At 40.6% G+C, this 22,315-nt stretch overlaps 1 protein-coding gene across 4 annotated transcripts; it reads right to left on the minus strand.

The window, feature by feature from the left end:
- Positions 1-658: 658 nt before the first annotated feature.
- Positions 659-22,008, minus strand: slc45a3 (solute carrier family 45 member 3). Of its 4 annotated transcripts, none has more exons than XM_037253967.1 (6): positions 21,861-22,008; positions 8,400-8,723; positions 5,787-5,977; positions 3,813-4,476; positions 3,045-3,310; positions 659-2,956 (listed from the first exon to the last, which is right to left on the minus strand). In XM_037253967.1, exons 2-6 carry the CDS (start codon positions 8,545-8,547, stop codon positions 2,486-2,488), a joined length of 1,740 nt encoding a protein of 579 aa, XP_037109862.1. In that variant the 5' UTR covers positions 8,548-8,723; positions 21,861-22,008; the 3' UTR covers positions 659-2,485. The 4 variants fall into 4 exon arrangements, with proteins under 4 accessions (XP_037109862.1, XP_037109863.1, XP_037109861.1 ...); XM_037253968.1 differs by lacking the exon at positions 21,861-22,008 and adding an exon at positions 15,413-15,524; XM_037253966.1 differs by lacking the exon at positions 21,861-22,008 and adding an exon at positions 12,716-13,025.
- Between the last annotated feature and the right edge of the window lie 307 nt (positions 22,009-22,315).

Below are 22,315 nucleotides of genomic sequence, written 5' to 3' on the forward strand. Positions count from 1 at the left end.
TCTTACAGTATTTTGTAAATATAAAATAGAGTACAACACTCTCACCACCTACTAACCTACAGTTGAAATCCTCCATTTCAGTAAAAACACTGAATCCTGCCACCCAGATGTCAATTCTAGGTAGCATTAGTGCTAAAGTAACACATTAAGATCCCAGCATGTTTCCCATGGTACATAAGTAGGATCCTGCGTGGAGCAAAGCACAGGCCTGACATGGAATGGCACACATAGCCAGCATGCCATTCCCAGTGACACGAAAGCCTATCGTCTTTTCCATGTAACAGATAATGTCAGCAGCTGCATGGCCATGTGTCAGTGGGGCCACAGCGGTCAACAGTCAGTTCTCAGGATCTCCAAGGGATGGCACCATTATCAAGATAGTTTTCCCAAGAGCTTCAGGGAAAAGCAATTTGGAAGGAGAAGACATCTTTTAGGGGAAGAGTGCATTTTAAAGAAAATTTTCTCTGTCAAAATTCATTTGGACAATAGGAACGCCTTTTTACACTTGACATGACAGTCCAGAATGTTTGAATTTTTTTTCTAGAGCGGATAGGGTCGGCCCTCAGTGGTTCTCCAATGCACTTTCCACCCAAATGGTCACATGTGCCACATATACTGTCACACATCTGTACTTGATAAGAAAACAAAGAATTAAAACTTTTCAGCCATGTTATGTTTTATTGTTTATAAAAAGCTGTTTGGCGAGATCACGCATGTATTACAGAGTAATCTGTCAGCCGCAAAATAAAGTACTCTGTCATGGCTGCATGCATCAATGACAACAATCAGTTTTATCATGTGGTACATGGTTATAAAAACACATTTCTAGAATCTGACATTGGCACTTTTCACTGGCTTTAAAAATCCAACAAGGCAGATGGGTGAAATAAGAGGCCTGAGAACATCTCCAAGCCATTAAAGTTAAGAATAGGAAAAAGATATTTCCTTCAAAAATGAAACAAGAGCCATCTAGTGGCAGTAAAATAAGTGCTGACAAAATAGTAGAGATCTAACAGAATGGCAAATAAGAGTGAAAGAAAACATCAAATGGGTGATGTTTTCATGTTAAAATAAGTTAGGACTCAGAGGATGGTTTGCACATCACTGCACAAATAATTTAATTTTTCACAGAAATTGCCCTAATCTCTCAAGAAAGGCATTATAAATAAATACATAAATGCAAGAGGCAGAAAAATACAGGCACTTTTTTTGACCATCGTGCTACTGCTAGATAGATTTTGTTTTCATTCGGGGACAAAACTATTCATGTGTTTGGAAAAAAAAAACATCTACAGTACCTGCTTAGGAAGAACATACACAGGTCCAGTTTGCGCCAATGTTAACCCAGCCTGGTGATGACACCAAATGGACTATTGTGCATGACAACGCACACACAACCACACACGCCTTCCACAGTGCTAGCGTCCACTCCAATACCCAAATGGTTGACTCCACTTAATAAATATGGTATTTTAGGAATGGGAGAAATATGTCAATTTCATTTACAGCACTACTACACATGATACGCCCAGGCTGATTGTCATGGGGCATAATAACGTTGAAACATGAAGGTGCAGCAGGGAATACTCGGTGACATTGAACAGAAGAGGGCACAACGACAAAGAGCTAACCTGAGATAAAACAGTGCGCTTCTGCACTTTCAGGGGCATTTATAGTACAGTTCTAATAAAATGCCACTTGAATCACGAGTGATGATGGATATGATTTAATCTACTATATCTACTATACTCTTGACTAGTATTTAAACTGACACTATATGGGAGGGGTGTCCTGTTTAAATGCACATGACAGTGCAGGATATGTGAACGTATTTGTTAGCGTAGTGTTCCTCCTTGGCACCAAGTTTCTGAGAAAAGGTTACTGTATGTTGACTCTCATCCAGAGCTACAAAGGTCAATATAGAGATACAGTACAGCAGAAATGTCAAGAATATAGATGTACCAAGAATAGATTCTATAAATCTCCCAAATAAGCATCATGTTTAAAAGTGAAAAGAGTTTGATTAGTCAAAAATGATCAACGGCCAATGAGGAGATTTTTGCAAGTGGTACGTTGGTAGCATTCCCATATTTGTTAATTGATCTCATAATTCCCTTGATCACATAGCTTTGTGAAATTAACACCTGGCGTGTGGTTGGTGAGAGAAAAAGAAGGCAACCATTTTCACACTTGGCGTCACCTTGTGTTATTGTACCAGATAGACTGTTATTTTCATACCCTGTATGTATCCAAAAACTGAATAAAATATACATTTGGTGGGGTGGGGGGGGGGACACAACTTCAATTTGTCAAACGTTGTGGCTATTTAAGCTAGCGGCACATCCCTGATGACATATTCACTCTTTTTACACAGACTCATACCAGCACACTTTTATGAAGGTGCAAATCCACAAACATAGAGCAAGGCCTCCTGGGATACTACACAACAGTGCATTGATGGAAAAAAAGAAGAAAAAAAAAAGCATTACTCCACAATCTTTCTCAGAGGTTTTCCATCTGAGTCACAGCCTTTGAGGTCCTTTTGGTCAAAGACAATATGATTGGCCAAACAGATGGCGACAATGCCTAAGATTACAGAGCAGGCAATGTAGGTGGTGACTGACTGTGCAAATTGAACAATGGTACCCATGAGGAGGGTGGGAATAACCTGAGAGAGAAGGAAGGTGCTGTCTAAGATGGCAAAGTCCAAGCCCACGCCGCGGTCTTCATATCCCGACTCCAGCTCCTCCGGGTCGGACCCGGTGGAGCTGTGAGCTGAGCCGTTCGGGTTGAGAGGAGCAGAGTAGTAAATGTCCTGGCTGAGGAAGGCGTTTCCAAAGGAGGGGCCAGCCGTGTTATTTAGTACGCTCTCCTCTTCTGCTGGACTCAAATAGTCTCTATTAGCTGTAAAACCTTTTTTGCGAGGGTTTTTGGTTTTCCTTTTTGGCATATACACCTGAAATGGTACGAGACATGTTTAAACCGCCGGCCGAGATAGCTCCATTACTCCCTAAAAAAATAACTTCATGACAATGGGTGCTTACCTTTTTCTCCTTATGGTAGTGGCATGTGAGTGTGTAGGGCAATGTCTGCAGCGCTGCGTACGCATAGCCAGTGAGGGCAGCCATGGTTGTGACGAGGACCACGCTTTTAGACAGGCAGATGACCAAAGCAGACACGGTAAAGCTCACCATGCTGCTCAGGTAAACCCAGCGTGACCCAAAACAGCGAACCATACGACTCATGATCATTGAGAAGAAGGTTGAGGTAGCACACTGCAGGAACAAACCCAGACTTCCCATACGGATACCTAAAATAAGAACATAAGTTGAATTACAAGAGGCGATATAAGTCTTCCAGCTCTCATTAAATGGGATAATGAGAAAGCCAGATGTTACATGCTACATTCAAAAGTGTCAAAAACTTTGTTCCTTTAGGAACCCGTCAACCCTTTAAATACACAGAAAGGGAGAATGGGAAGGGAGGATATTAAAAAAGCTTCTTAAACCCTCACATTAACCTTACATTATTAAATCATTGGGAAGCATTAGTGCCTCAAAGTCTGACCCGCTTGGCTGACCATACAAGTATTAAGCCGGCATCCTGCCAAAAGAACAAATGGCAAGAATCTGATCTTTAAAAAAACAAAGACATTAAAGCCAAAAGGATGGGCAGTAGACTTAGAAAAATCAATATGTTGACACTTGAGCCTGACCAAACCATTTGTAGCTAGATATCAAAACTGTAACAATGGTTTTACATTAAAGCATGATTGCACAATCAGAAAAGACAGAAAACAGATTGCTTCTGACCTTCATCATATCGTTGTCTGGGCACACTTCCTGGTACCGCACTAGGAACTCCACCATATAGGCCTTCGCCTACAAAGACTGTGAAGAAGAGCATGAAGGACATAACAGCCATCCAGCTGCAGAGCTGAGCCACGCATAGCTGCCACATCACCCTTGGGACATGGCAGTAGCTCCTATAAATGGCAGGGGTCATAGACCAGCATGTCCTCAGCAAGCATAGCAGAGGTCCAGACTTTAGCAGCTTCAACTTGCACTTAAGCAGGTAGCAGCATGAGCGAGGCACACCGCACTGGCCAGCTTCCATTGCGCTGGGTCCCGGTTCCAGCAAAGATGCAGCCCCAAGCGAGCCGCTGATGGCGCTGGAGGGATCTTCGGAAAACCTCATTGTGATGAGTATGCTGGGAATGAAGATAAGGATGAGGAGAAAGAAGAGGCACTGGTCCTGGCCTCCGAGGTAAACAGAGAGCATGCTGTGGCTCCAGTCGAGTGCAGGAAGCAAGTATCCCACACAGCCTCCCAAGCTAACCATGAAGGAGAACATGGCAAAGGCTTGGTTACAGTCCTCCCCATCTCGATACAGGTCTGATAAAAGCGCCTCCAATGGCGTGAAGCAAACTTGTCCACAAAAGTCAAGAAGGCCAACTCCAAGGATAAGGAAACCCACCTAAAGCAGAGAAGCAAAGAAATCGTGTTGGACGGGTGTTTTGATGACCTGATGAAGTCTTTCACACAAAATTCATTTAATTGTTTCCCCTCATTCTGCAGATTGCTTGGTCGAGCGTGAGCATAATTGATTCGGACCTAATAAACTAGTCCAAGACCATGGCCACTACCAAGTTTATTTTGGGGCGGTACTTTGTGCTCCAGGGCCTTTGGTTTCAGAACAAGCATTGGCCTTTGTTGGAAAGTGAAAAATACATTTTATTACCAAGCTATACCAGGGATGTCTAAACTACAGCCCGGGGACAATTTGTGGCTGCCATCCATTTTTAGCGGCTGACAGCATATAAGCTACAACTACTCCAAGCACTTGTAAAGGTAAAAAAAAAATAAAAAAATACATGCGCTGAAATAACTATTTACTTTACTCATGAGACTCCAATAACGATTTACATTTATTTCTCTTCATAATTCAAAATTGATTTGATCATGTTTAGTAAAATAAAGCTGAAGATTTACTACCAGACTAAAATAGACTTTTAATGGTCTCATTACAGCTTCAAAGTCACCGCAGGTCCCTTGGGGTGAGAAACCAATCAGACCTCAATCTACTCAGTGAAAAATGAGCTAAGCAGGTCTGACCCCAAACAACATTAACTAGTGGGTGGCGCATAAATAGCTGAGACCACAAATTTACCAGGTTGAAATAGAGCACATCTTTTAGACATAATTTGCCCAAGACGTCTACTTTAAGTCATCACTGCTATTTACTGCTGCACTGTAGCCTGGTAAATATTCACATCATTAGAAAACATCAGCAAGAGAATATTTCATTATGTTTTGTGTTCAGTATTTACTATTTCTGTCACTTGTCTGCATACCAAGTGTTTTGTTCAGAGAAGAACGCAAACAAAAAAAGTCCCTGTAAAATGAATGTCTTGTAAATGTGACATAACAGGAACAAGTGTTAACAGCACTGCCAGTTTGAATGGTTTAAATTTTAAACTTTAAAACTTTAAAACAAAAGCCCCTATATCTACTGTGGACTCCCTACATTTATTATTTCATGTGTACCTGTGGCAAAACCAAAGGCATAGAGTGAGTGATTGTTTTAACAAATTACTATGACTCATTAATTAGGTTAATAATAATAAGGTTGTATAATAATAATTAGGTTGTGTAATTGGCTGGCGACCAGTCAAGAACAAGCCTATGGCGCCTGTCAATTGGGATGGGCTCCAGCTATCCTGTGACCCGTATAAGGGACAAGCTATATAGGAAGTGAGTGGATTGATCAAATTAGGAGTTACCCACCTGGAAAGTGCGTCCTCTCCAGGCAAGGTGCGCAGCCAGGATGTCGGCATGGGGAATGATAAAAAGGGCCAGAAGGACTCCCAGAGATAGCAGCAAGATAAAAGGTTTCCTTCTTCCGTAACTGCTCTTGCAGTTGTCACTGGCTGAGCCAATTAGAGGGATGAACAGAAGCCCGAGAACCGGACCAATGCCTGTGAATAAAGCGCATAAAGGATATATAGTGCAAAGTCAACGGTTGGCAACCCAGCACAAGGCAAAATTGAAATGGAAGCATCTGCAACAGAAGGATTATTGGTTAAAATGCATTGTTCAGCTTTGCAACTTGTTAAGGGGACAAAGTCTACTCATCATTTGTTCTCTGTATTAGAGCAGTTTATGCATGTAGAGTATTTTTGAACTGGTCATTTTAGGTCTCTCTGATTGCTAGTTTACCAAGGAAAAAATTGCCATCATTACTGACTGACTGTTGGTGACGCTTCCTACAGATGGGGTCCCTGCCTGAAGGCACGCCTTCGTCAGCTAATATTCCACACATGACTGCATATGGCTAATTGGAGCACAGCACACCACACATAGTGTCCACAGCTAGATGCCCATGCAATATGAAAAACTGCTTGAACTTCAATTTGACGACAAAAAAGAAAGGAACCTGTAGTTTTTCCCTGTAGAGATATACTGTGCATCTCCCTTAGAGGTCAGCTCAAAAGCAATTCATCGGGAAATTATGTTTGATAAAATACTGAGAGTATAAACTAGTTTATAATAGTATGTCGACCACAGAGAGTGGCAGATCGGTAGTAAAGGAGACAAGTTAACTGTAGCCAGTCGTCGCCTCCGTCCTGCAGCTGTGCAGGCCAATCCCAACATGTCTGACCAGCGACAGCTGTTCACACGGCTATTTGCTCAAAACACACGTTCATGTGTTCACTCACTCACTCACTCACTCACTCACTCACTCACTCACTCACTCACTCACTCACTCACTCACTCACTCACTCACTCACTCACTCACTCACTCACAAACGCACGTGATTACACATACGAACGCACACAGGCACAAATAAACTGCAGCGTACTTTCAGGATCACACGGTTTCCATTTTTAGACACACAAATCAGATTTACATCCAGCCCAAACCACAAATACTACACTGAATGTTATCTTTACCAAAATGTGACCTTTCATACTCGTAGTAGTATTTTCTATAAAGGAGTGAGTCCATTCCTGAGACAGTAAATTACCAAAATAAATATTACCCAGAGGAGTGAGCAACCAACAAATGGCTATTAGATAAAGAAAGCCATTTGAGAACCTTACACTAGCTTGGGGAAAGTGGCTTTTAGCCTCCAGAGACACAATATCCATTTTCATTCAAATAACACTCAGACCCTCCATTATAACAATAGGATTGTCGAATAAGGCTGAAAGCCTTGCAGCAGCACAGCCTCGTTGCCAAGGACATCCCAATGAAATAATTTGTAGCTATTGGAGAAACCCAAGGCATGTAGACTATTGAAGATGTAAAATACTTGTGCTATCCAAAAACATGATTTTTTTTTTTGTCTAACTTCAGCTGTCGGGAACAAGACAGTTTAAAATTAGATGCTTTAAAGGGATAAAAGCGAAGAGGGTTCATTTTCACTAACTAGCCCTGTTTAGGTATTTTTTGAGCAGGAAAATGAATAAAAGTTAGAATGTTCTATTTTCATTATAATCATTGTAGATACATCGCTTATAATGTCACAATAACAGGGCTCAGCCAGCCTTAAAATGCACGTGGACATCTCTACTTAGGCCCATTTCAACCTCTGAGAACATCATAAAACGATTTGCCTTTACATGGCTGATTTAAGAGCAGTTAAGTAGCAGCCCCTACGCAGATAAAGTGCCCTATTTCCTTTCATCAGTCACCAACATACGCAAACACAACGGTTCCCAAGAGGCTTTTTGCATGATGAAATGTTCATCGGTTGTTACATATTCAATTGAAATCTGTAAGGGTTCATTAGACCTTCATTTCCCCTGAAGGCCGCTTACCCGACAAAGACATGCTTTAAACGGCCACTTAGCTCAAGGGTCGGCCTCCTCAATGTTCCTTGATAATGTATGTCGTGACAAACCTCAGGAATTTGTACAATTTGGACTTGAAACCTTGTTCATTCCAAAGTGTAAAATGTAAGAATGCATTCAAAGTCATGCTCTCTTCTAATAGCCGCTATCCCACTGAGCGGTGGACGATTACAAGTGTTTTCAAAGTCCGCTCAGAAGGATAGTCTTGAAATCAAGTGCCTAAAAGTAGTACATATGTCGAATATTTTGCCGTTTGAGGGCCAATATGAAATGGAAACAGTGCCTGGAAAGCCCCTCCATACTAAAACGTCTCTGATCACATTTAGACTTAAAGTTGCACAAATTGCATATTTTTTCAGTCATACTTTTCGATTGTCATCGTTTTTTTTCTTAAGTGTTGTTTTGTTAGATTCCCGTGAATGAGGTTTTAGTTCTCCCCTTGCTGTCGGTAAAATGTGAGGAACTGGCACTAGTTTGGCCATTAGCACCAGAACTGCTTTGGTACTTCATGGTAACACTTAAAGAGAGTAACTAACCACTTACCTAAAACCATAGTCATGTATCGCTCCTCCACACCAGCCTCGAGCAGCAAGGGCGGCACATATGTGATCCCTGCTGCCACACAAATCTCGAGGCCACAGGTAAGGGAGTTCAGCAGGAGCAGACGCCACTGAGACCTCCATCCAGGCATATTTACGAGGGCTGGCTCGCCTCTTCTCCCCTCTGAGATGGCTACTTGTTGAGGTATGGCTGGGTGGGGGTTTAACTTTGGGGAGGCAGATGGGGCCGCAGAGGCCGGGCCACAGCAAAGACGCGTAAATGTCGTCGATCACTTCGAGAATTCATCGTCTTCTCGGCATTCTGGATCTAAAAAGGAGAAAGTTATCAAATGATCAAATCACCACCCAAACCATGTTGTGATGCATTCTTGTAAAACAAGCCGCAGACTGGAAATAACAGTTGCTCCAGTCACTGTCTTTTCGCGGTAAATCTCAGCATTTTCCAAGAGATTGTCAAAATCAGCAACAAAAGGGTGTGATTTTGGATGGATCGTCAAAGCTCCTCACCAATAGCTTTGAGACAGCAGGAAACAGAACAACAGGCGGCGAAGAGATGAGTCAACTGCAGCAATGTAATGTGGCAAACACACTAAACCATTTGCCAAGAGAATTCTGACTCCCACTGATGCTTTGCTTGTCTTTTAGAAGTGTCAAAACACCTACGAGAAGTAATTTCAGAGCCTGTCTTTCGCACAGTTCAACCAGTCACCATGTGAGTGAAAAAATACCTGTAAACGTAACACCAAAGGTGAACAGCAACATCTGTTACCTTCATATTTTATGCACCCTATTCATCACCAGGATGGAAGGCAACTACATCATTTTGACGATCATTGCCCAGTGTCATTCTCCATATGTCAATCCTACCAGATGTCACTCGACTTCACCCGTTTAGAGTGATCAATCTGCTGTAACCAGCAATATACAAACCCGATCATGGAACGAATTAAGTTCATAAGTTTCACTGTACATGACTTAATAACCAGTAAGACTTAACAACCAGGTAAGAAACACTTCGTCAATCTCCGAAGGCAAAAGAGGACAGGCAAAAAAAAAAGAATCAAGTAAAGATGAAGATGTATCATCAGCTCTAAAATAATACAGAACAAGAACAGTGAGCACAAAGACTAACGTGTAAACCACATGAAGCTATATTTGTATTTGGTGAGATATTTCTCCTCAAATGCTGCCCATCTGTTCTCTCCGGGAACCAGAAATGATGTCATCATCTCTTTTGTGGAAAAAAAAATATTATTTTTGTTATGTAATTGTTTTTTTATTTGCGTGAAATTGTGAATATGTTCGCTGTAAAAATATATTTTCCGTCGTTGGATGAATAAAGAAGATTCCATGAATTACATTTTCAATGGCAAACAAGTGACTGTGGTAGCGCAAGTGATACGTAGAGTGGTCAAGTCCTTGTGACCATGTCACACATGTTCTCCAGAGCACGACACTAACTGCACCCCCAGAAGTTTGTTGAACTGAGCCACTAACATTGGATTGTCAAAGAAAGCAAGCCGATTTCAACACTCAAAACATTCAATAATTTGAGCGGTCATTTATTATACTATTTTATGTCTGTACGGTGACCTTGAGTGCCTTGAAAGGCGCCTTTTAAATAAAATGTATTATTATTATTGTTATAAAAAAAATGACTGGGGATTGAGCAAAAGAATAGATTAGTAGAAAATTATGAATTTCACCAAATTTGCACATGGGTTCATTGTGTTCAGAACCACTAACAGAAGAGTCATGAATCCCGAGACAAAATGGTTTGTTTAAAAACATAAGGACGACGTTAAGTGTTTTTAAAAGGTTGTGTTAATTAGAGGAATAGATCACCAGAGAATTTCACATCTGTCCGATGCGATTCCTCTCAAACACGAAAATAAATTGGGCAGACTGATAACACCCATCAGGGGACCAGTCTTGGTTGCCTTGGGCATGTTTGGCCATTAAAAGTCCCGGCCTACTTATTGTGTACACCCTCCTTTTCCACACGCTTCCATAAAACCCTGAGATCAGCTTGGTCTTTGACCATAACAAGAAGAATCTATTTATGCTTAGTATGCCTTTATGATTCTGACTCTGTGAATGCACTCTATTGTAGAGCCAGCTGTGTTTTGGACAAATGTTCTCACAGAGAAATGTAACCAACAGTGATAAGAGAATCTGATTGTGTACCGCATTTTCCGCATTATAAGGCGCACTTAAAAGCCTTTAATTTTCTCAAGTACCGAAGGTGCGTCTTTTGTGTGGACCGAATTACAAAATCTATAAATGTTGTGTGGCTGCCATTACAGGGACGTAATAAGTAGACCCGAACTCACCGTCTTGCCCCGTTTCTGTGTTGTTGTTTTTTACCATAAGTCATGGCATGCATGCGCCCTATAATGAGGTGTGCCCTATAATGAGGTGCGCCCTATATGTGGATGAAGAACAGAATAGCCCCCGCAATTGAGTCTGTGCCTTTGAACTCAAAGCTCCTAATGGTGCGAAAAATACAATATATACTCGTGCCTCTGATGAGTCTCCCTTACTACACAGCAAAATGCTACATAGCCATGCCACATGTTACTGTGCTATTGGTATAAACTGTATGTCATTATCTGGATAGAAAATGACCTACCTGTATATCAGGATGTGTAGTTTTGCCTAAACTCTTACTTCAAATAATAATCTGTATATGGCTATCTTCCAACAGTAAGTATGGCTTGGAAGAGAAAAAGGCTCCAGGATGACATCAGACAACCACAGTTGAGACTGTGGTGACAGGGTGGGTGGGTTCCTTGTGTTTTTGGCTCAAATTGAATGGCTGCTGCTGCATGCAGCATTTAGGCGCTCCTCCCTTTGGAGTTCCTGCACTGTCATGGGACTGATCGCTTTCCATTTGTATTTCTAACATATCATAGACAACATAATAAAGATCAGAGGCCCATAACACCAGATAGGCTTGTGTATACATCGCACACATCAGCCCAATTAAAAGCTACATTATCTGGTTACTTGGTAGCCCTAGAATATTGTCTCCAAGTTGAATTTGTCAGTCAAATTGTATCACACAAATCATGTTGTTGTTGCTCTACTATCAAACAATGTTTCAAGTAGGTTTTTTGTTGTCGGCAGAAATCGAGATGAGCGCGATTAATTCCGATCCAACAGGTTTGCTGCCTAAATGGCATCTAAACAGGTTCATCAAGTTGAATGCAGACCATTTTCAAAAAGAGAAAAACAAAGGTCCGCGCAAATATTGGATTAAAGTATATTTGGACATTACAGTGTGTTAAGCCTGTGTGCAGTAATTATGAACGACGGCAATGTCAACAAGTTCCATCTGCCTTTATACTGGTTATATGTGTTTTATTATGTTGCCATTGAGGGGCTGTGGCCTACATGTCATGTTCTTTCACTCCGAGTGCTCCGATTTCAAAGTTCTTTCGGCATCATTATGTCCATACCGTAGTTGTGTTTTGGAAGTTAAATGTGAATTTACTGACGAATGCTTCTGGAATCCTTAGTAGTAACTACATCATATTAGCATGCCCTGGCATGACTGTGTTACAACATACAGCACATCAAGCATGCCCCACAAAATGTGTGTGCTAGGCTGGCTTCCAGACATGACAGTCCAGACGGAATACATTTTTAAAGTAACCCTTGAGACAACCACCTTAACATAAGCATTTACCAGGTGAACATGAGAAATGCAACCTCCACCAAGTTGTGGTGACCTAATAAATGTGAGCCTGCTCACCTTTGACGGAGGCCAGCAACATTTTTGGAAGTTGCCAGTTATTGTGCTGGCATCTGCAAATAACATTAACAATGGGCTGGCTGTACAATGGAGCCGTGGAACCTGTTGTGAATCAATGAGGCTGATAACCGGAGTCCCTACAGAATTTGTATTGTGAATGGCGAGAACTATCGAGAGCTGATGCAACAGTTAATGGGTTTTCATTCAACCAATATCAGGTGCATTTACGTGTCTTCAAAAGAGCAGTTAGTTTGGTGTTTTATCATTTTTTTTCACAGGATGATGAGTACATATTCTAGCTAATTGAGTTTAGTCCACAATGTGAATAGTTGGTAGTTGTACTTTTCTGGTAAAATATATTTTGTAAGTTTATTAATATGAGGGGAGTTTTACATAGCCAGTGTCACAGGTTTTATGTTCTATATGTGTGTGCATATATATATCAGTTAAAAGATAAGCAGCCACGTCTGATTCACAGAAGAATTTATGGTACCAGATTATAATACATAATGTAATGAAATACTGTGAAAAATGATACCTACCGCTCGCTGGTCCCCAAGGAAGACAATGGATAATCATCAAGTAATGGATAATCATCCCCATAAAGAATGAAAGAGCAATCCTGGCTAAGGTTTTCAGCTTCTCGACTTTTATACTGCATCAGTTGACATCGACTGTTCCCTCCTCTACTGAATCACCTCCCTTTCCTCCCTTCCTCTTATTAGTCACTCTTCCTCCCCCATTCCCTCTCTTATAAACCTGTAAATTGGGAAGTGCAAAAATCCCAAAGCATACTTTTTTCTGTTTTCATTTGCAGCAATACATATTGTTGCCCGCCCCAGAACCCTGAGATTGGATGTGAGCAAATACAAACTGCGCTTACGGCAAAAGTGAAAATGAGACACTTGAGTCACACCTGTTTTTGTAAAGAGCCCATGACAGAATCGAAGTATACTGTAACAACCCCACACAAAGGCCATACCCCCGAGCTAATCTTTTTACAAGCTTGTACGCTCTAAAAGTTCTGTTGTGGGCTCACTGACTAAGTGTCATGCCAAACTGCCTACTGCTTCATCGCTATCTCCTCAACTCTAAGGTCATACTCTTGAATGACCACTTGGCTGTAGACAACTTAAACCTGTTTTCTGGTTCACCAGCTTAGCAAGTACTAAGCCTCTTTGAGTGGACACATGCGTGCATACATATGTATGTATGTATGTATGTATGTATGTACAGTCAAACCTCTACATACGAATTTAATTTGTTCTGGGACCTACTTCGTACGTTGAAATCGTTCTATCTTGGATCAAATATTTCCATAAGAATACACTGTAATTCATGTAATTCGTTCCACAGCCAAAAAACAATGATAACACCTTAATAAATACTGCAGATAATACACATAGCAAAAAAACAAATGCATTACATCAGAGAGATGTATTGTCACCGTACCTTAGAGACGCAGAGATACATACGTACCGTAACGTACTGTAACTTAGAGTATGTGAATCTCAAACTAAAATACAGAGGAAGAAAAATGTGGGGCACAGGGAGCTCTGAAAGGGAGGTTGGTTAGCGCTGCGAGGCAGTGGAGTGGGAATAATATTGTTACAATACGACTGGCTTTCAGGAATCTCCATTTCTAGAGCCAAGAGGCCGATCAATAAGAAGACGGGGTGCGGGTGAAGAGCTGCAGCTGAGTAGTGGGATTGGCTTTCCCAGAATTAAAGGAATTCAGAAAATCACAGATTAAGCTTGATTCTGACCTCTTTTGTCCTCAAGGACAAACACGAGTATAAATGTGATATTTATAACAAGGGCATGCAACATAAATGTACTTGGTTGAAAAAAAAAAAAAGATTTTCTCATCAGTGGAGGATTAGAAGAAATCACTGCACCACGCCTCACGGCAACACTGCTCAATACAACACGTGGGAAAAGGCGTTAAGAACATTCATAGAGTAATTATTTCTTAATAGCACACGGATTATATGTTAGGTTAGCCAAGTTTGAACATGGGTGTCTCTGCATTATTCAGCTGTTTTTGCATTGAGACTGTCTCCATCCATGTTGACATCATAGTCACATTTGTCACCGAGAACCAGGAAGATTTACCGTAATTTTCGGACTATAAATCGCTCCGGAGTATAAGTCGCATCAGCCATAAAATGCCCAAAAAAGTGAAAAAAAACATATATAAGTCGCTCCGGAGTATAAATCGCATTTTGGGGGGCAATTTATTCGACAAAATCCAACACCAAGAACAGTCATGAACGAGCAACAACAGGCTAAACGATAGGTATGCTAACGTGACATAAACACAAACTAAGAGCTGAGAACGGCCCTGACGTAAAATTCTGAGTTATTCAAAAAACTATTACATAAATAACACGTTTATAAAACCATCTGTGTCACTCCAATTCATTAAATCCATCAATCGTTGTCGTTTGTCAACAATGCGTGCGCGCCGCTGACGGCTCTTGCACTGCTGACGCGCGACGTCGCGCGCGACGTCGCGCGCCAGGAGCCCGGCGGTTGTTTACACAAAGAACAAAGATTGACTCGACGGAGCTGCTGCTGACGCAACGTCGCGCTGCTGACGTCACTTGAAATTCAAATTACAGTAATCCCTTGCTACATTGCGGTTCGTTTATCGCGGTTTCACTTTTTTTATTTATTTATTTATTTATTTAATTTTTTTTTGAAAAAAAAAACATAAGTCGCTCCTTATTATAAGTCGCCCCCCCACCCAAACTATGAAAAAAACCGCGACTTATAGTCCGAAAATTACGGTAGTTTGTTTTCCCTTGTGCGGTGCGGTTCTATATTTATCATACTTGGTCGTTTTTATTACAAGCTTTGGTCAAAACATACATGCACGTTCCACTCTTTAAAAAAAAAAAAAGGTTTAAATTCTGTGGCACCCCTTTCCACAAACATGCATTCGCCAGCAATTGCCAAACCCAACAGTACCCATAAAAGCTATGACACACTGTTCCCTGTTTTGATAAAAAAAAAAAAAAAAGGCCATATTGTGTGCCAGAAATAGAGCAAAAAGGGAAACCTTTTAAAGCTTTAATATTAGCCACATTATACTAAACACCCGTGACTGGACTGGAGGAATCAATCACTCATTGTGTGCTTCAATAACAAATTAACCTTTAAGTAAATACGTGACACACATACTTAAAAAGAGAGCAGACATGTAGCTATTAGCCTGCATTGTGTTAAAAAGTTACCGTTCGACTCAGGTCGGCAGAAAAGTCACATGATTAAAAATGACATTTTGTTAATCCCAATAATGCTAGACACAGGTTGTTCTGGTGCACACCTTTTGTCTTCCTGATGTTTTGACTTAGTAGCCTGTTGTAATTACACAAGGCGGTACATAAAAACGTCCACATAGTTACTCGATATAAAAGGAAAAGCGCCGGAGCCAAGCTTTCTGGAAGAACAGGAAAAATCAAGCATCACTACTAAACCAAAAGTGCCTGTCAGCAAACAAAAAAAACCTAATCAAGACAAATTCCTTCCATTTTAATTACGCATCCCGAATCAGGCGTGCACGGCACGTCGTGCTGCCAAAACGGCTTCACAAATAACACATTGTTTGCTATCAACAATAGCGTAACACTAATTTGATTGCGGCCCAATGTGTACGCACCCCTCAGCTTGCCACACGTAAACACTGTGATTGGACGACAGTACCAAGGACAGGACAAAGCCCTCCCTACACGCTTTACTGAGATCATGAGCTTGATCTTTTCACAAAGCAAAGGACAGCTCACATATCAAAGGTCTCTCCGCACACTTTCAATCCGCGACAGGAAAGAGAACCCAATACCCACCAAAAAAAACATCAGTCTTTAAAACAAGAGCACAGAACGTTTGAAACCTCCAATTGTCCCCTTTGCTGGTGTACTTTCCTGGAAGTTTGAGGCATCTTTCTTTTTGATGCACTGCCTTACAAACTTGTGGAGCAAGAGGTCAGGAGCGTGTGTCTGTGCGAGCATCTGGCCGAGCGAGTCCTTATCACTATGGGAACATGTCGAGGGCCAAGTCAGTGTTATCCTTGCTCCAGGGCCTATACGTCCTTATGTTGACCTAAACTGCCTTCAGCAGTGCTCCTCATTGATGGGGAATTACAGAAAAAGTGATAGGTTCATCTGCCATCTGTTGTACACCTTTCCCATGAAGAGAGCTGGACTGGAGGCTGTTTTGCTTTCAATACCATGCGGCCTCATCTACACTTGAACAATGTGGGCAGAACTAAATGGTGTCGGTGAATGGAATTAGTGAAGGAGAGCAGGGTAGGAGTGAAGCAAAAGCACATTACTTGAGGCAACAACAAAAGGGGATTCGTTCGAAAAGCAATCTAGAGGAAGTTCGAATATGAAGAATTTATTTTGAGTGTTGGATTAGCTGAACTTTGACGAGGCCTTTTTTCCACGTCTTTAATCAAACTAGACATTCAAAGTGGCTAAATGTACCTTGGCTCTCTTGCATCAATTTAACTTGGCTGCAAGCCCAGCAGGACGTCTGACTGCTATTTATTTATTCGGGTAAATCACATTTCCACAAAGAAGACAAGTTGTATTATTATTTTTTAAAAAGTAACAAGTAGCATAGCAATATTTGTTTTGCTATTGGGAGCCAAAAGGTACAATTCGTTGTTAGCTAACCCTTAAAAAGTGGCCACAATGTCAACCAATAAAAAAGCTGGGCAACAATGTCACAAAGGTGACATTCCTTGTTGGCGGGGTAGCTGACATCTTTTGGCCCATTAGCGGAACATGTAAGAGGTCTTTCTCTTTGGTCCAGCTGGCTGAAGAGCACTATTACAAGGAGGCTGCTTGGACTTTAGCCTTGCAGCTTGCACAGAGCTAGGAAGAAACCATTTTTGCTTCTCATCGATGAAAGATTCAAAAGGAATGAAAATGTTACATATTCATCCCTTTCCTGCACTGAGAGAGCTTAGTGGCCTCATGTGCACTTATGAGAGGAAATCTTCCTGGTGTTGTTTTGCTTTTGATTAATGGTTACTACTCCCCCTCCAGTCGCAACAAATGATCTCACTATTTATGCAATTAGGAGCTAGAGCAAAATATTTGCTTCAAGAGCAAAAGCGGGGCAAACTGATTTGCCAGGTTAAAGAGATTGTAAGAAGAAAGTAAGCGGATCTGAGCAATTTGCTCGGTTTAATTTACCAGTGAGATAACCAACAGTGGTACATCCCAGTGGAGCTCCCCCTGAGGTCATATAATCGGGAAATCACCAAATACCAAAGAAGAAATATATCACTTAAGTCACACTAAAGCCTCAAATCTCAGCTGAAAGAAATTACTGTTTGAACTTATGATGGGCAAGCAATGATCTCTCCTTTGCAAGAGGTGCAGTTGAAGAGAGCAAAAGATCGAAAGCTGGAAAGTGGAAAGACATTATTATGTCTATTATGGGTCAACAACATTGCAAGAATGCAGGAAAGTGTTGTGCAGCATTGCTTCTTGCCAATCATGACATTGTGGTGGTGGGGAGTGCATTCCCACAAAAAGTCTTGAATAGTTACCATGGAGGGGGGGGGGGGGGGGGGGGGGTCTTGGAGAGATAACATACCTGTGATTGTTTATGGCTACACTTGCTGCCAGAGCAACTGCAGCAAACAAAACTTTGACCGAGAAAGACCTCACGATGACCTCGACTCCCACACTTGACCTTAGTATAGGTGAGACATATGAGATGATTATTTTCCAACTTGATAGTGTCATAGTTAACAGTTGGACCTGTTTTATTTTGCACTTTAATTTATTTTAAACAAATAGAAAAAATCTGGGAGTTTTTCATTTCATTTAGCATTTTTGTTAATGTATTACAAATTGATCCTAAATTCAGGGAAATTTTAAACTCGGAGATTTGTGTTTTATTATGGGCTTTAGCTGTCCATTGTAGACTAACTGCGCTGACTTTCATCGAAAAAAAAAAAAGAAAGGTTTTGATTTAAATTCATCTACTGGAACTTTGTGCATCAAAAGTACTTGTGGTATCATTTACTTGTTATCAGTAACTACGCAAGGATTAAGAACATCGATCAGTCAAAAAAACGTGATATATCCGTAATAAAACGGTCCTGTCGGAGCAAACATAGAAAAAGTTCCACATGATTTTGAAAATTGCATGCATTTTTTTTTTTTATTGAGAATCCAGTTTCATGTGAAAAACACAACAAAGCTTCCTCCACAAAGTTTAGTTAAGTGCCTACAAGTGATTAAAACTGCTAAGCCTTTAGTCCGCTTAAGTAGCTTGGTTTCCTCGACGGTGTGCCATATTCACCGCACTTGCTTTGGGCTGGGGGGTTGTATTTGACTCGAAGACATCCATAAGACGACAGCCAGCTGGTTTAGCCTTAGCATTTCAGTTCTCAACTATTAACTCCACAGGTGTGTTTTGCATTTTCTTCGGGTGTTTGTGACACCACCAGACAACTGACAAATATAGTACACACTGTTATAGCTCCTCAGTGCAATAAGGCATTGGAGGCAATAAATAAAGAGTAAGTCATGCTATTATTTTTGCAGGCTTTAAAGCAGGTAAATTCTTTTTACATTTGTAGGACGGTAAATAACATTTACCAAAAAAAACTTCAAAGGCAAATTGCATTTAGCAACCATGCATCAAAAAGTTGTTAGTTGTTTGAGTTAGTTGTTACGATTAACTACCGTTTTTTTCCATGTATAATGCACCCCCATGTATAATACGCACCCTAAAAATGGCATGTTGATGCTGGAAAAAAACCTGTACCCATGTATAATATGCACCCAAATTTTGACTCCTACTTAAGTCCGTAAACGTAAAATTATTTCAGAAAAAAGATAATCTTTGGGAACAACCGGATGTTATTCTGCCGGTCAGTATCACTGCGCATGCGCTAGCAAACTCAATAGCGAAGAAATGTTTCGGATTTGTGTAGGGTACATTGTGACAGCAAACGAGCAGGTGATCGAGCAAACGTCTGATACGAGAGCATTGTGTTCGTATGGAGCGTGTTTGAAGTGAACAGCAGAGAAGAAAGCGCATCTGTAATGGCGGCCTCCGTATGATATCCGGATAAAAAAATAAATAGAAAAATAAAAAAATAAATAAAAATAATTTGTACCCATGTATAATGCGCACCCCAGATTTTAGGACAATAAATTAGTTAAATATTGCGCATTATACATGGAAAAAACGGTATTTTATACACTTGTATAGGCCATTTAAGAAAAGTTCAAATTTTATGGAATTGGGTGCACAGTTCGTACATGTTTTATTATGCTTCTGCTATTCTATTACAAAGCTGAGTTTGAGATTGTGGCGCTATCAAAGCAAACAAAAGGTACTATTTACTATTCAGTAATACAAGAAGGACGAGTTCAGCGTATGGTCCAAAGTGGACAATAGAGAAAAGTCTATTTTGTCGGCTCGGGTGAATAACCCTCTTGAGAGGTCCATGGAGAGTGGAACAGAGTGGGCAGATCGAGGTCTTTGTAAATGGCAGAGCAATCACGGTAACAATAAAAGTTCTTTTGTCGGGACATTTGTTATAACATTTTGCTCCACTCTGCTTCTCAAGGTAGTGTTGAGTCCAAACGAAACGTACCAAAGGAAATTGAAGGAAAAGGTTTGTCTATGAATGGCGATTTAAATTGAGAGGTAAACCTAAACAGTGATAGGAATTCATGCAAATGTATCCGTAGTTGCAATGTTCTAACTTGGGCCTTAGTCCAATTAAAAAAAAAAAAAATAATTGTCGCCTATTTTTGTAGTTGCTGTACAAAAATAATAACTGCTCTGTATAGTACACATCTTGATGTGTTAAACAAGAACTGACAAAATATTCTCAAAGATTTACAGACAATACTTGAGCACCAAACTCCGTAGGTTCTAATCTACAGTAGATTGATATTTGTATAATTGCTAAACAACCTCAATCCTCGGAGGGACCTTCAATCAAAATCACAATGATCATCCAATTTGACATATCTCGTGTACCTTTTGGTCAGGGAGCATCTAAGAGTGGTGGAGAACAGTTAACCGTTTTTTTAAGTTATTAGTGTGACTGGTTAGCCATTTAAATGTCATTATTGTGGTTAACTTCTTTTTTCTGAATTTCTTGTCACCTGTGGTACTTATGAGCCAAATTTCTCCTTTAATAGTAAGAAATTGTTCAAACATTCATTACCTTTTCAGTTCAGCTTTTATAATGGTGACTGTCACAGAAAGGAGGATTGTGTTTGTCCTTGAAGGATGGAAACTTGTTGACTCTTGTAAGAAAAGATGTTTGGAACTCCACAAAAAAAAGTACAAAAACAGTATTTGACAGTCTATGAATTGTTGAAAGACACTGGGCAGCATTGTGATATGTGTAGTGCAGCTACAGTATTTCCATGGTTAGTGTAACAAAACAGGGAGATAAAAAGGGACAATGAAAGCTCCCACCATTTAGTATAGAAACAAAATTCTAAAATTATAGCCAAAATATGCACTTCAAAATTATTTTAAGATGGATTCACATTTCATGTTTCAAGTGACAAAATTCTCTCTTTTTTTCTGATGTGCCACAGTTGGTATATGGGTCATCACGGAATTATAAACGAATGGAATCAATTTACTTCAAATTGGAATGAGGCATCATGTTATAATGCCGCACTCATTATGGCCAATTGTGAGTCAGATGTTTTACAGAAGTATTGTTAAACTGAAAAGTATACTTGGAGAAAGGTTTTTGTGGTGGTGAATAATTAATACAACTTACTGTGATGGATCACACTACATCTTAATTGGGTGTTGTATCGCATTGGTAATTCCTGTTAAATTACATTTAATTTCTTGGAAATTTTGCAACCGCAGTGGTTGATCAATCACTTCTCCTAAGAATAAAACATTGCGATCTAGTTGCACAACTAGTCATCATGATACTCAGCAAATAACGGAGCGACTTTCCAGTAAGTGACCAAAACTCCATCCTTTCCTACACTCGTGTTTTCATGTGTCACAACAACAGGGCTTTGACACAGCGTCAAAAACGTTTACGCGTCAACTAACAATGAATAAAACATTGCTATCTAGTTGCACAACTAGTCATCGTCACAATCAGCAAAGAAGGGAGCGACTTTCCAGACAGTGACCAAAACTCCATCCTTTCCTGCACTCGTGTTTTCCATGTGTCAAAACAGCGCCAAAAACGTTTACGCACAACTAACAAGGAGGTTGCTACGACAGAAGCGCCTTTTTAGTCAGTGAAGATAATGACACGGTAATACTCTTGTGCGATCAAAATAGTTCGTGGATGAGAGCCAGGCGCACTGACGCAGGCTGGAGGGGGAGGGGGTTGCTTCCAAAAAGCACCACGCCGCTGGACCGAAGCTAACCGATGCACATCTTTCCTCCCCTTCTATACTACGCGACAAAAACGCTCATCAAATCTCATGGCTTCATTCTCGGTCGCGTACCCTGTAGCACGAGTAAATAAAAGCCAGGCTTCATCAGGGTCAGACGTCGTCCAACAACCGCATACAATGAATAAGTTTCATCCAACTTAGCAACGCTTCGTTTATACGAGCGTCACTTACGATAAATAAGCCAAAAACAAATCACAGCGCTTGCAAATCAAAGATAAAAAGAATGAGGGGTGTTTGAAAACGTAAATCTCACCTTTAGTTACGTTCACATCAGCTCGGCTCTGAGAAATCCATGCAGCGACTTGCTCGATCCCGATACACACACACCGATCTTGCTTAACTTTAGGGGCCAGCCAACTCGCCAGCTGTGACTGACAAGTACATTCAAAGTCAGAAGAGGGAGAAACGTACCACTTCCGCTCTTTACTTTCAAAATAAATCAACATCGCCGAATTGTAAAATCACGACATAGATTATTAATTCATTCATTCATTTTCTTGCTATATTAAAGGCAACTCAATATAAGAATACGCGATCTTTTTTTTTTTAAATAACATAGCAACGTCTCTGACGTGTGAAGAAGCAAGCAGAACTTGAGGACTTTACAATCAGAATTACAGTGAACTTGATTCCCCCCCCCCATTGAACCTGAAAGAAATATTTCGTGCACGACTTTTTAATTTTACTCCCTAAATTTGAGAATAAATA

The sequence above is a fragment of the Syngnathus acus genome, chromosome 6 (genome assembly GCF_901709675.1).
Source record: "Syngnathus acus chromosome 6, fSynAcu1.2, whole genome shotgun sequence".
Lineage (NCBI taxonomy): Eukaryota > Metazoa > Chordata > Actinopteri > Syngnathiformes > Syngnathidae > Syngnathus > Syngnathus acus.

Coding starts and splice junctions, on each gene's coding strand:
- slc45a3 (XM_037253967.1), bottom strand. CDS start 8,547: ATGCCTGGATGGAGGTCTCAGTGGCGTCTGCTCCTGCTGAACTCCCTT. Junction 4,477..5,786: donor GGAGAGGACGCACTTTCCAG/GTGGGTAACTCC, acceptor TCTCTGCTTTAG/GTGGGTTTCCTTATCCTTGG. Junction 2,957..3,044: donor ACTACCATAAGGAGAAAAAG/GTAAGCACCCAT, acceptor GTACCATTTCAG/GTGTATATGCCAAAAAGGAA.